Below are 13,506 nucleotides of genomic sequence, written 5' to 3'. Positions count from 1 at the left end.
GGGGGGGTTTATCCCAGTCTAAAGATTGTCTGTGATGTGACAGGGGAATTGAGGGGGGTGGGAGAAAGTGGTGGGGATGGTGATATTGAGGAGGGAGGGGAAGGAGGGGTGAAGAGGGGAGCAACCACAAACTTCGTGATAGAGAAGTAAGTGGTTTGGATACAGAGGAATGCAAGTTGCGAAAGATAAGCAACTTGGGTCAGGAGGGAAAGAGGTCGGGAAGTCGGAGGGAGAGGGAGCAGGAGATAGAGGGAAAGATGCGGAAGCGACCAGTGACGGTGAAGTCGTGTAAAGGTAACTTAGTAGTGGTGGTGGGTGGTAATTGTGGTGGTGTTGGTGATGAAAGGTCAAGGAAGAGGCATGATGGGGAAATGGGAAACCACAGAAGAGGGGTGATTGTGATAATGGTCGGTGGTGGTGATGGTGGTGAAACAAGGGGAGGGAGAGGTAGAGGAAGGAGGATTAGACATACGTTGGGTGGACTGGACAACGAGACAACCAAATCTCAGAGCATGGAGGACTTCGTTCGTTGCGATCGTGACAAACGGCGAGGTGAGAGGGGGGGGAGGGGGGGGTGGGAGAGAGAACCGTAATCGGAGTATTAAAAAAGAGAGAGGGGAGAGAGAGAGATAATGCGGTGATGATGTTGATGATGATGATGGAATTTCTCTTTTTCCCCTGCCCTGGTTGGATGTCCTTTCCCAATTAATTTTCTTTTTTTTTTCCTTTTTTTTTTAAGAAAAGGTCCCTCTTTTTCCTTACAAACTGCCTCCCTGAACAACAAACAACCTCAACGGTAACCACCACCTTTTCCACTGAACCGTCTGCGAAAAGGGAAGAAAAAAACGGCAGAAGGGAATAGAACAGGGAAAGAAGAAGAAGAAGAAGAAGAGAGCACAAACGGATTGTTTAAGCTTCTACTTCTCTTTCTTTTCTTCGTTCCTTCTTTCCTTCTCTGAAATGTCTTGCGCCAACGGAGACAAGAAGCGGAGGGAAACTGACAGATGGATATGGGACCGACCCTTCTGATTGAAGAGGGGAGAGGGGCGGCGGCGGGCGTGAAAGGGAGAGGTGGGCTACTGCTGACTGCTGGCTGCTTAAGTTGCTCTGAACTGTATCGGATTGGGATAAGCCAAGGTTTCCCAGGGGAGCCCGCTTAAGATCCCGGAGCTAGTGAGGGTAAATCGTGAATATAGTGAATGTGAAAGAGTAAAGTCACCCGGGGTTAATACAAGAAGCCAGAAGAAAAACACCAAACTAAATTGCAAGAGAGAGAGAGAGAATGGGGCAGAAGAAGAGGAAGAGGTAGGGAGAAGGGAGAAAGAAAGAGAGGGAGAGGAAAGGAGAAGGAAAGAGAAGGAAGAGCGAGAAGGAAAGCTTGTCGGGCGACGACGAGTCGTTACCTTAGTTAACTAAGAGCAGAAGGCGCCCAAGGTCATCATCCATTCTCATGGCTGTCTCTTTTTAGACTATACTACTGTACCCATACCTAGTAACTACTCATTCATACTCACCACTCTCCTCTCCCCCTCTGCCTGCACCCCTCCCTCTCCCCGTCACGTGGTTGCGTCATGGGTGTGGATGCCCTGCAGCATTCAGCTCAATCATCCATTCTTACCATTCGTTACCTTACCATCTTACGAATAGGCAGAATAGGCGGGATAGGCAGGATACTATACAGTACTGTACAAACTCCCCCCCCCCCCCCCGAAAATGAGGATTGTCGTTCAGCATCTTGCAAATCCAATCCTTCGTCCTCTACATGGGGTTGAGGCTGGGCTAGGACGGAATGAACCCGACCATAGCAATCTTAGGAAACAAAAACGGTGTAAATTGTAAAGGGAGCAGCATACGTAGAGGCGAAAAGGATTCGGTCATTGTGCATTATAACTTCCCCTCATTGACCATTCAGAGCACGGGGGCAAACTGCAGACAAGTAGACACACTAAATTCAGTGCAGGTGAAGAAAGAACTCCCTCTTCCCTTTGCTTGACTCGGTCCGAAAATTCGACACAGAAAAAAAGGAAAGGAGAAGAAATACAACACCTGGTACTAACAACGAAGGTAGAAGGGAAAGTGCCCAAAGTTCATCATCAACATTCCCCACTCGTTCTGTACCGAGCAACAATGCGCATTCGCTGGTTAGTACCGCCTCTTCCGTTTGCCAGGCCGATCATCTGCTACCAACACTTGACTCGCACAACAAACGGATGTGACAAGGAAAGGCGTGGAAAGCAGAAATGCCAGCCGTGGTTGACCGACGGCGGTGGGTATCCTGGCTATAAGGAACCAAAGTCTAATTGCATACTGGCTGAGATTCTTCCCACTGCGAAAAACGGGTCTTCCACCACTACATGTGCTCTACGGAGTACTCAACCCGGAAATTCATTCAGTGGTCTGTCTCCAAGAGGTGTGTGGGTGTGGTGCAGCGTGCCTTATTAGCCCTTCCCCCCAGCTCTGGAGATATCAGTCTGATATCACCCCCTGGGTTTTAGCGACGATCATGGCGAGTATTCTTCGTAGAGAATTATTCATCCGCCCGTCCTCCACATTGCTCAGCGATATCCTTGACTTGCGGGTACTGACTCTGGTAAGTATGTATGCACTGTGCTGGATACTGTATCATCAAGAGTTTCACTGCAGGACTTCATTGCCTTCTTACTACCTACATACAGCACACACTACTCCGTAAACAGCTGCCTTTTGTTCTTACCCGAGGTTATTGGCTTGATTAGTTGTGAAACCCAGTCAGCCTTGAAGTACAGTAAGTACAGTACACTCGCATACCAGACATTTGCCCTCCAAGCAATGAATCATTCTACTTCTTTCCTGTTTAGGAGGATTTGCCGCCCCTCAGGTGCTCAATTTAAATAATCAATAATAACTTGCCGGTTTCTCCCCTGCCTTTAACCAAACCCCACCATGATCAACTTTAGTTAACTACAGTAACTTACCAAGTTACTCATACAATTAATCAGCCTCCTCTTCGTCTCCTCTTCCTCACCTCCCCGGGCCCATCAAAATCTACAACTTACCCGAAATTCTTTACATAACCATACCCAACGCCACTGGAGCCGCCTCCTTCCCCCCCCCCCCCCCCCCCCCCCCCCCCCCCCCCCCCCCCCCCCCCCCCCCCCCCCCCCCCCCCCCCCCCCCGCCGGGAGCCTTTCTGTACCTTTTCTATGGTCACCGGTACACATATTCGCTGCCGGGTACCTTACCTAGGTACAGTATCTGGAGTACCTGGGTTCGTCCCAAAGTACCCGATAGATACCAGCAATCAGACCACCTCCCAGGGGTATGAACTCGGATCCGATCTCAATCAGAGCCTACATCCTCACCCTCCGCGAACCATACCGGTAGGCTGCACCCTAGGCTGCATGACCGTCAACCACGACGTTACTTTATCAACCATTAAAGTTCTCACGTCACAGATATCCCTACGGAGTACATAAGTACATCATCCGTTGGGCGGGCACTTACCCGCGGATTAGATTGCTCCATTACTCAAAGTGATCATCGTCACTCTTGCTTTTCTCGAACACCCGAACCAGATCTTCTCCACAGGACGCCACACGCCCAGAGGGGAGATCCATAACTCGGGTAGACTAAACAACCTCCCTCTTTTCCCTCGCACATTGCTGCCAAGTGCTAGACTAGAATAATGCTAACAAAAACTCGCTTGCCCGTCAGCTTTTTTTCTCTCCTTTTTTTTTCGCCCTCACCTGATCACTACCTCAAATAAGGACCCATGCTATCCGTTGGCTCACTGCGGGCCACTACATCTAACGCTCAAAAACATTTGTAGAGTCAGGTAGCCCGTACCAACATCTCATCCCGCTGATACCAGCCGATTTTTTTCGAATCCCCACTACGTTGCCCCAACTATCACGGGCATTCTTTCTTGGAGTATAATGCACCTTGATTCGCGTAAGAAGCGTTTCAACGCCTTGGTCTGCCTGGGTGATATTCGCAGTTGCCGCTGATCATTGCGAAGGCAAGAAAGGGACCGGTGTCGTCAGAGAGCTGGGGCGCGCAGATCTTGATATAAATATCAACGATCGTTGCGGAAGGGCCACATGCTGGAGAAAAGCCTGTTTGTTTGCCCTGGCGGGACAAGGTCGAAGCACTGAGTATCATGGGTCAACTGAACATGGAATGCCTACGATCAGAGGCACACGTGATGGTTTTCGTCGCGACCCAAATCCGGGGTAAGACGATAGTCAAGAGATCTTCCCTGGCACCGACGACACTCGTAGGACGAAGGCTAAATCGGAGGTTGGATTTGTCTCACGAGCGTGATCGCGAGATGTACTAGGTACTGATTATCTGTAGAGGTGTGGTTCTTGATAAGATCTTGCCCAGGGATAAGCGCATCGATCGATATCCTTGTCGTCCAGCAGTCAGGGATGGCTTCCTTCGCGCCCCAGCAACATAGATAAAGGATTTGTGCTCTCAATTGTGAAGCGCACCCTCCTTATCTTCGGCGATGAGCGTCTCCACTGATTGGTGTACCTGACGTCCCTGGGCTGGTCTCGCTAGTGGGTTACTTCGTTATCCTGTCTTTCAAACTCGCAGAGTATGATGTGGCTTCTTTGGATCTCGGGAAAGGGTATAGTTACACCCATTAGCAGATCAATTGACAGGTGATGAGCCTTTCCATTTCTGGAAATCCATTCTGTGCTCTCGGCGTTGCACTCAGATCCATGGCTGACAGATTCGTCGTGATTGATACATTGCCCGTACAAATAGAACAGGGGGCATATATTTCGACAGCATTGAAAGTCCACAGGTTGTGCCGTCGAGATGAGCTAGATAGGGAATTAGCACTCTGGGGTCAGATCAGATCATGGAAGGAAGAGGAAGAGTCGAGGAAGAGGACCGACCCATTGAAGGAGTCAAGTCAGACATGTCACCAGTTGCTGTCTCGGTTGTAGCCCCTCTTTCTTTCTTTCCCCCCACCCACCGGAGCAAGCGATAAGTTAAGTTAAGTTGGGGAGATCCTCGAGTCTCACCGCCTTCCCTTCTGCCGCCCGCTCTTCTGCCCCTCCTCACGGTTGTCGCGACAATTCGCTGTGCTGATTTGATCTACTGAACCGTTTATCGGGTATCAGAGACTGAGGGGACAAATCAACACAGGAAATTCTGAAAATCCCCCACGGACATAAACATCTTAATACTCTCTCTCGTACATGACCATCTCTTTCCAACACCTATCCATTCTTTATACAAATTCCCGTCTACGTCTTCTCGCCCACCATGGAGCAAGAGCTCCTGTCGCTGCTTGCAGACACCCAGTCGTCGGTGGCTGATACCAGAAAGGCCGCCGAACTACAGCTTCTGCGTCTCTACTCCAACGAGACCTTCCCCCTCGCTCTTGCCGCGATCGCTTCTCACGATTCTGTTCCTACCAACCTCCGCCAGTCTTCCCTTTCCGTTCTCCGGACCTTCATTGCCGCGTCCTGGTCTCCGGTTCTCGACGAATTCAAGGGCCAGGTACTTGTCAGCGACGATAACAAGGTGCAAATCCGGCGCGCACTCTTGGAGTTAGCTACGGTCAAGGAGACACCGGAGCGCAAGGTGAAGTCGTCCGCTAGCTTTGCTGTCAGCAAGATCGCCAGCGCCGATTTCCCCGAGCAGTGGCCGGAGCTTTTGCCCACTCTACTTCAGATCATCAATGACACCAACAGCACAGCCGGGGCCCTGCACGGCGCCCTGAAAGTCCTTCTAGACTTGGTCGATACCGGCTTCAGCGAGGAGCAGTTTTTCAACGTTGCCCGAGACCTCGTTACCTCGCTCTTCAATGTGGCCACCAACGAATCGAGGAAGCCCATCTTGAGAGCATTGGCCGTGGCGGCCTTCCGTGCTTGCTTCGATACCCTGGAGATGGTGCTTGAGCAGCACAAGACGGCGGTCAAGCAGTTTATGGACGAGGTGCTCAATGGCTGGTCTCCGTTCTTCATCGCGACACTCAAGGCACCTCTACCACAGGCTCCCAGCGAGCATGAAGAATCCAAGGACAGCGAGATCCCGTCTCAGTGGAGGGGCGCTATTGGTCTGAAGCTGCAGGTCGTCAAGGTACGTCACTGGAGTGGTGGCCTGCAAACTCACTATTTTTGTTCTTGCTGTGCTAATATTGCCCTGTTCGTTAGACCCTGATGAAAATCCGCATGGTGTTTCCCGGTTTGATGACGCCCCAGAGCCCAGTATACTTCTCGACGATCTGGACCGAGTTGTCCAACATCCAATCAACCTATCACGGATTCTATATTGAGGAAGAGAGACAGGGTCGCTTGGAAGATGTGGACGGACTCCCCTATACACTAGATTTCCTGGTCCTGGAGGAGCTGGATCTCATTCAGACGCTGTTGAAGGCACCGCCCGTCAAGGCAGAGCTTCAGCAGCAGCTGCAGAATGCTGGACAGGCGGCTGCCACCTCAAGCTGGTTGCCAGAGATCCTGAAACTAGCCGGTTCATATGCTCAGATCACTTCGGAAGAAGAAGGTTTGTGGGACATCGATGTAAACCTCTTTCTCTCCGAAGAGACCTCTGTCACTGCCAACTACACGCCCCGCACATGCAGTGGAGATCTAGTCATCAAGCTGGGCGAATGGCTCAAGAATACTGCCGTTGAGGGTCTGCATGCGCATCTCAATACTGTGTTCTCTGATCCGTCTTCCACGTAAGCAGCCTTCCCCAAAATGTCCTCGTCAGGTACTAACGCCATGTTTAATTCTCAGGTGGAAGGCTCGCGAGTCTGCCCTCTACATTCTGAGCCAGATTCTCCGGGACTTCAACGAAGTTTCTCAGCAGGTTCCCGCCGGGCTTGCTAATGGGTTCAGCAACTTCATTCAGTTTGCTATTCAACAGGAAGAGGAGTTCTTGCGGGCCCGCGGCTATCTCGCCGCTGGAGTTCTCTGCCAGGTAGCAGATGAGTCTTTCCAGCAAACCGCGGTTTCTTACCTCGAGGCTTCTCTCAAGGCGGTGACTAAGGATCCCTCCGAGGTCGTCAGGGTATCCTGCATCCGGGCACTACAGGATCTCATGCCATCGCTTCCCTCCAGCGCCACCGTTCCACTTCAGGCCGCCGCCATCTCCGCGCTGTCAGACTTCATTTCCTCTCACGACATCTCGGAACATTCTGACAGTGACGATCTCAAAGTCACCCTCGCGGAGACCCTGCGCGATACCATCATCGTCAACCCAAGTGTGGTCTTGTCCTCGAATGCCATCGATGTGCTATTCAACATCGCCAGCAATGGACCTACTAACTTCCAGTTGACGATGATTGTCACGGAGGCCTTTGAGGACATTGTGGAAAATATCTCAGAACAAGGCCCCGAGTCCTTTGTTCGACTTTGTGAGAAGGTTCTCCCATCCTTGACTGGAGCGATCGATGTTGGCAACCTGACTCAGGAGAACGCTCTGACGAACTTCGCCGCGGACCTCATTCGAGCTCTCGCGGAAAGAGCTTCGGAGCCCCTCCCTAGTGGCTTTGTCGAGGCCGTCATGCCCAAGTTGAACCGTCTGTTACTGGATTCAACAGATGCGGAGTTGATTCGTCCTGCCACAGAAGCCGTGCGCCACATGCTTTCACACGATTTCAACCAGTTCGTCTCGTGGAGAGATCCCGACAGTGGCAAGGAGGCGATCGAAGTTGCCCTCATCATCATCGATCGTTTGTTGGGGCCTGCTGTTGATGACCATGCGGCAACCGAGGTGGGACAGTTGGCAGCTGAATTGGTCGAGCGGGCGGGTTCCGAGCGACTTGGACCTTACCTGCCACAGCTTCTCCAGGCTGTTGCCCAGCGACTTGCAACTGCGCAGCAGGCCCAATTCATCCAGAGCCTCATCCTTGTCTTCGCCCGACTGACGCTCGTCAGCGCGCGTGAAGTTGTCGACTTCCTGTCGCAGGTGAACATTGGCGGCCAGAGCGGCCTTCCCATTGTCCTCAGCAAGTGGCTGGAGAACTCGGTCAACTTCGCCGGCTATGATGAGATCAAGCAGAACATCATCGCGCTTGCGACGCTTTACAACCTGGAAGACCCTCGCATCTCCCAGGTGCAGGTAAAGGGCGATCTGATTATCCAGGACACGGGTCGCATCCGCACCCGGTCCCAGGCTCGCAAGAACCCCGATCAGTACACGACAGTGACCGCACCCTTGAAGATCATCAAAGTCCTGGTTGAAGAACTGGCCGCGGCCTCGGGCAACAAGGAGATCGACGCCGCCACTGCGGCTGCATTGGAGGAAGAGGGCAGCGACGATGACGACGAATGGGAGGACGTTCCGGGCAACACCCTCGACCTCAACCTTGGAGTCACCAAGCAGGAGCTGATGGCATTCGGCGAGGGTGGCAGTGAGAGTGTGTTCGGAGTGCGCAAACGTGACGATGAAACTCAAGGCTTTCTGCTGGACTTTTTCCGCAATGCCTCCACGAAGCCCGACTTCCAGCAGCTCTTCACGGCACTGACTCCGGCCGAGCAAGAAAAGTTACACAGCTTGGGTTGAATGATGACACCAGCTGCCATTGTGCTTCAGTCCTCATATATCGGTGAGTGTGCTCGAGGCTTCAGTTCGGGTCTGCTATGCAAGTGACGAAGCATTGAGACAGAACTGCGCATTCTAGATAATTACAGTACATGACAAAAAAAAATTAATATCTGGATCATCCCCTCGAGGAGAAACTAGCACGGTTGTAGCTCGTAGGAACATTCGATCGTTTATTCTACAGTAAGAAAAGCACCGGCACTACACAAACTCTCTAAGGAATAAGTCCGGAGATAGAGTCAATTATCACCGACCGATGTCGCAGGATGATTAAACACCGGAGAGGAGGGGCATCATCTCGGGAATCACCCACGACCCGAACCCAATGAATGCTCGACGACCTGATTACTACGTCGAGGTACTTTTTTAGTGGGCAAAATTGAGCTCGGGGATTTTTAGGAGATGTAAGCCTTCCCCCTTCCCCCCATGAGCCGTCATGGAGAAGGAATAACCAAAAGAAAAAGCAAAGCTCGCAGGGGAGGGAGCAATGAATTTTTTTTTTTCATTTCATTGCTGTTCAATCAAGGAAAGTTTCCGTGTGTCAAACATCCCACTTGACCGGTACAAGTACTGTACAGGTCCAGGTACAGCAGGCTGAGGAAAACGATGGGGAAGGTTGGAAGGGGGCAAAAAGAGTGAGTACTGTACCTTCGTCTACGGAACGGAGCTCTGTGTGACACTGGGAGTCACACTGACACTGACACTGACACTGACGGCTGTGACACACTATGGGAGGGGGACGGTTTTAGCCGTGCGGGGGGGTGCAGGGGAAGGGGCTTTTTCTTGTTTGTCTTGGTGTTGTTGGCTAGGTGGTGTTGCGGTGCTGGAGGTGAAACAAACCGATGTATAGCGTGATTCCTCTGTAGTCTGGATTGCTATTTGCTGTGTTTCTACGGAGTAATGTACTGTACCTGGGTGATGGATAAGATTATTGAATGCCTCGCTTGTCTACGTGTTTGTGTCAGTGGGACTTATTTCTTTTTTGTTTTTCCCTGGTCTGTGATGTATCGTTGATTTTAGTTCGGTGGTTTGTCGCTGGCTTGTATTCGCTATCCTGCCCTTGGGCGAGGATGTTATTACTAAGAAGGGGGGAAAGACAAAGGAGTCGGGTAGATCAGTACAGCTACAGGTACTGACTGTACATGTACTTGTTGATCGAAGATGGGTCGTTGCGGAGTACTCGTACATACAGTTAGCCTACAGTTGATGTGATGAGAATTCCAAATCATGCTCTTCAAGGTACTGGACTATGTAGCTAGGGTTTAGTGGGAAGTCTGGAAGAGGGGGATGTCTTATCCAGCCAATAAGTGGGTGAAGTATGAGTAGGAAATGGGAGAGATCGATTTCCACCAGCAAAGTGGGTGGTGGGTTTTGGTGATTGTTGATTGGGGTCGTCGATCTCCTGGGGTGGATTCTGCGGATGTACTGTACTGTACTTGTCAGATTCTTGTTTGTTTGTCTTTGCTGCTTGATCACCTCCCTGTAAGAAGACATGAGATATATATATGTACGGAGTATACGTGTAAGTAATAAGCAAAAAGAGTCGATAAGGGAGGCAGAATCAAGCGAAGCAAGAAAGAACTTGCTGGGAGGCTGAGTTGACAACCTTGAATACCAAGCAAATTCCAGTGGGACGGAGCCGGCACACCGCCACCCTCCGCCGGACCCGACGCTCTGTTTCTTGGGTCCGCGACTCCCTGACAGGCTGACACCCCCGGTCAGTGCGCCGCCTCCAGGCTAACTATTCAATTCATACTTCCTATCCCGACTCTCCTCTTTCCTACTGACCTGTCGACGGTCTCGGTCAATTCTTTTTCTTCCTCTTCCTCTTTCTCTTGCTGTTGTTCTATCTCGTCTTTTCACCCCGTACACCTTCCTAATTCCTCCTAATCTGCCACTCTCTCTCGTTGACACGCTTGTCCCGCAGTTGGGAAGCATTGTACCGCTGGCGACGTAAAGAAGGATTCCCTTCCCATTCGTTTCCTTGTCGGTCTTTTCCGTCTATACTTCCATCAAGCAATATGCCGCAACCCAACATCGATGAACAAATTCAAATAGACGTAAGATTTCCTGTGCCGTTTCCCATTCTGATTTGATCCGCATCTGTCACTACCGAAATTCACCCACTTCTCCCCTCTATATCAGCCGAGCTGGCAGTTTTTCCGCTGCTGTTCTCACATCACTTCTCAGAACATTATGTGATCTCATTGCAGCAACAATCAATAAGCCGTGGGTATTCATCAGTTGAAGGGCAACAGTCGAAATTCCAAGAAGGGTATATTATCTCTTCGCATTCATCATCTGTCCTGTCTTGCCACTTGCTCTGCTCCATGTTCCACCAAGTTTCCAGCCCGGAAGATAAAGTACTGCACAACAAAGCTTACCTCTCATCTAGACCGACGATGACAACGATTCTCTCCTGGACGCCCAGTCGATCGTCGGCTCCAACCTCACCATCTCCTCGACCGTGCGCGACTACTGCTTCGAGAACGGCCGGCGCTACCACGCCTACCGCAACGGCCAGTACCCGGTGCCCAACGACCAAGAAGAGCAGGACCGGCTCGCACTGCTGCACCAGCTCTTCAAGAGCGTCACGGGCGGCGAGCTGCACCGCGCCCCGGTCCTCCGCCCCCGGCACCGCCCGCAGCGCGTGCTCGATGTCGGCACCGGCACCGGCGTCTGGGCCCTGGATATCGCGGACGCCTACCCGCACGCGGAGATCGTGGGCACCGACCTCAGCCCCATCCAGCCCCGCTACACCCCGCCCAACTGCTCGTTCATCATCGACGACGCGGAGAGCGACTGGGCTTTCCCGCCCGAGGAGGCCTTCGACTACGTCCACGGCCGGTCCCTCGGGGGCTCGATCGCCGACTGGCCCCGGTTCCTGCAGCAGGCGTACCAGCACGTCAAGCCCGGCGGGTGGGTGGAGATCCAGGAGTTCGAGACCTGGATCCGCTCGGACGATGGGACGGACCAGCAGGCGGTGCGGATCCACGAGTACCAGCGGAAGTTGGACGAGGCGAGTCGCAGGTTCGGGAAGCGCATGAATATCGCCTCCAGTGTGCGGGGGTGGATGCAAGACGCGGGGTTTCAGAATGTCACGGACGATACGTACAAGGTGGTTCCCCCTCTTAAAAATAAATCCGTTCACCTCGTCCAGGCCGCGAATGATGACAACTTCATACTGACTCGGGAACATGCAGTGTCCGCTGGGCCCGTGGGCGAGAGACCCGCATTTCAAAGAGCTCGGCCGCATGGGGAAGGCGGCCTTCTTCGATACGATCGAACCGTATTCGCTGGCGTTGTTGACGCGGGTCATGGATTACACGTACGAGCAAGCGCAACGGTACGCCCAGGATGTGCGGCATGAGTTGGTGCACGGCTCGTTCCACATCTATACCCTGTTCCATTATGTGTACGGACAGAAACCACCGGAGAAGGCTAATAATGATGACCATAATGGCGGTGACGATGCTGACACCGATGCTGCGGATGATGATAACGATGCTGATGACAATAAATGATGTGTATATATGCCCTTGTAATGAGCCGAAGTTGTACATATCACCGGTTGAACCTGAGCGGGATGCACTTTTCTTACTACAGTTGAGTTTTGGGCTCATGCTTTCTTTAGGGATATCTTGCTATTCATAAACGTATCGTTTCAGGGAACCGACACTCTTCATGTATAATGTACCGTCCCACCCCCCACCTCCTCACCACAGTATCTACAACCCGTCGGAACGGAACGGAACCAGGTCCCCCTTCAGAGAAACAATCACCCCTGCAGAGAAAACCCGACGCCCTCGCCCGACCCCATCGCCACAAGATTCGCCCGCATCCTCTCGGGGCGCTCGCCGATCCCAAACGCGGCATCCTCGCGCTGCACCCACGCGCCCACCCCATGCTGCAACACCGCCGTCGCCCGCACCGCCGCACTCTTCCCCTCATCCCCCTCCCCCTGTCCACCCCCACCCACAGCAGCAACCTTCAACCCCAAACTCCCATGCAACGTCAACCTCGGCTCCTCCTCCTCCTCCTCCTCCTCCACCCCAGCCCCCGCAACCTTAGCCCGATACACTCCGCGATGCAAGATATTACTATCATAGAACACAGCATCGCCCGGGTGGAGCGTCACAACCACCTGCCCCGGCAACTCAGCCGCATAAGGGTCGGCGGCGCGCTCGGTGGGCGTGCGCACGCGCCGATGCGACCCCGGCACGACGACCAGCGAGCGATCCTCGCACAGCGCCAGGTTATACTGGGCGTGGGACTGGCGGCCCTGCGGGCTTTTGGCGTGCAGCAGCCGGAGCTCCTCGTCGGCGGACACGTGCTCCGGGACGTCGTCGCGGTGCCAGCGGAGCGCGAAGTCGTGGGTCTCCGGGGCCACGAGGAGGTTGAAAAGTTCCATGACGAGGGGTTCGGGCTCAGCCTCGTTGTCGTTGCCGTTGCCGGGGCCGTGCTGGGTGCTGATCCCCAGTAGCTCCTCGGCGACGGCGAGCACCTTCGCCGAGAAGTAGAAGCGCGCGAACTCCGTCCGGTGCGGCATGTCCGGGTGCAGCAGGTGCTGCACGCCCCAGATGCCGCCGTCGGAGGCCGCGGGCAGGGTGCGCGGCCACGGCGGGAATTGTTTGGGCACCGTGCGGAAGTACGGCCATTGGCCGCGGCGGGTGAGCTGCGTCGCGGCTGTGGCGATGCGGCGGTAGTGGGTGATTTCGGGGGGCGTGAGGAGGGCGGGGATCACGACGAAGCCGTCGCGGTGGAGGGCGGATTGGTAGGGGGTGGGGGGTGGGGGGGTTGTCATTGTTTTTATGTTGTTGAAGAAGAGAAGGTCGGGGATGGATGGGTAAGTGAGGGATGAGAAAGTCTTTGGTGGTGGGGAAACGAGAGGATGGCCGCGCCGATCTATGGGGGGAGGTATAAATAAACAGTGCTCTGCTCAGTTACGGTTATCGT

At 53.2% G+C, this 13,506-nt stretch overlaps 3 protein-coding genes across 3 annotated transcripts; 2 read left to right on the top strand and 1 right to left on the bottom strand.

The window, feature by feature from the left end:
• Nucleotides 1-5,124: 5,124 nt before the first annotated feature.
• On the top strand, nucleotides 5,125-8,645 carry BO66DRAFT_417788 (putative importin beta-5 subunit). The gene is made up of 3 exons (XM_025649705.1): nucleotides 5,125-6,078; nucleotides 6,153-6,682; nucleotides 6,741-8,645. The coding sequence occupies exons 1-3, from the start codon at nucleotides 5,260-5,262 to the stop codon at nucleotides 8,509-8,511; spliced, it is 3,120 nt and encodes a 1,039-aa protein (XP_025507838.1). The 5' UTR covers nucleotides 5,125-5,259; the 3' UTR covers nucleotides 8,512-8,645.
• A 1,926-nt stretch (nucleotides 8,646-10,571) lies between these two features.
• BO66DRAFT_341870 (class I SAM-dependent methyltransferase) lies at nucleotides 10,572-12,182 on the top strand (the record flags this gene model as incomplete). The annotated part of the gene is made up of 3 exons (XM_025644443.1): nucleotides 10,572-10,610; nucleotides 10,946-11,668; nucleotides 11,754-12,182. The coding sequence occupies 3 exons, from the start codon at nucleotides 10,572-10,574 to the stop codon at nucleotides 12,072-12,074; spliced, it is 1,083 nt and encodes a 360-aa protein (XP_025507837.1). The 3' UTR covers nucleotides 12,075-12,182.
• Nucleotides 12,183-12,328: 146 nt separating this feature from the next.
• On the bottom strand, nucleotides 12,329-13,354 carry BO66DRAFT_426073 (phytanoyl-CoA dioxygenase family protein; the record flags this gene model as incomplete). Its single annotated transcript, XM_025650271.1, has 1 exon — nucleotides 12,329-13,354. One exon carries the CDS (start codon nucleotides 13,352-13,354, stop codon nucleotides 12,329-12,331), a length of 1,026 nt encoding a protein of 341 aa, XP_025507836.1.
• Between the last annotated feature and the right edge of the window lie 152 nt (nucleotides 13,355-13,506).

This window comes from Aspergillus aculeatinus (assembly GCF_003184765.1).
Source record: "Aspergillus aculeatinus CBS 121060 unplaced genomic scaffold BO66scaffold_5, whole genome shotgun sequence".
NCBI lineage: Eukaryota > Fungi > Ascomycota > Eurotiomycetes > Eurotiales > Aspergillaceae > Aspergillus > Aspergillus aculeatinus.
This window is presented reverse-complemented; position numbering and strand designations above follow the sequence as displayed.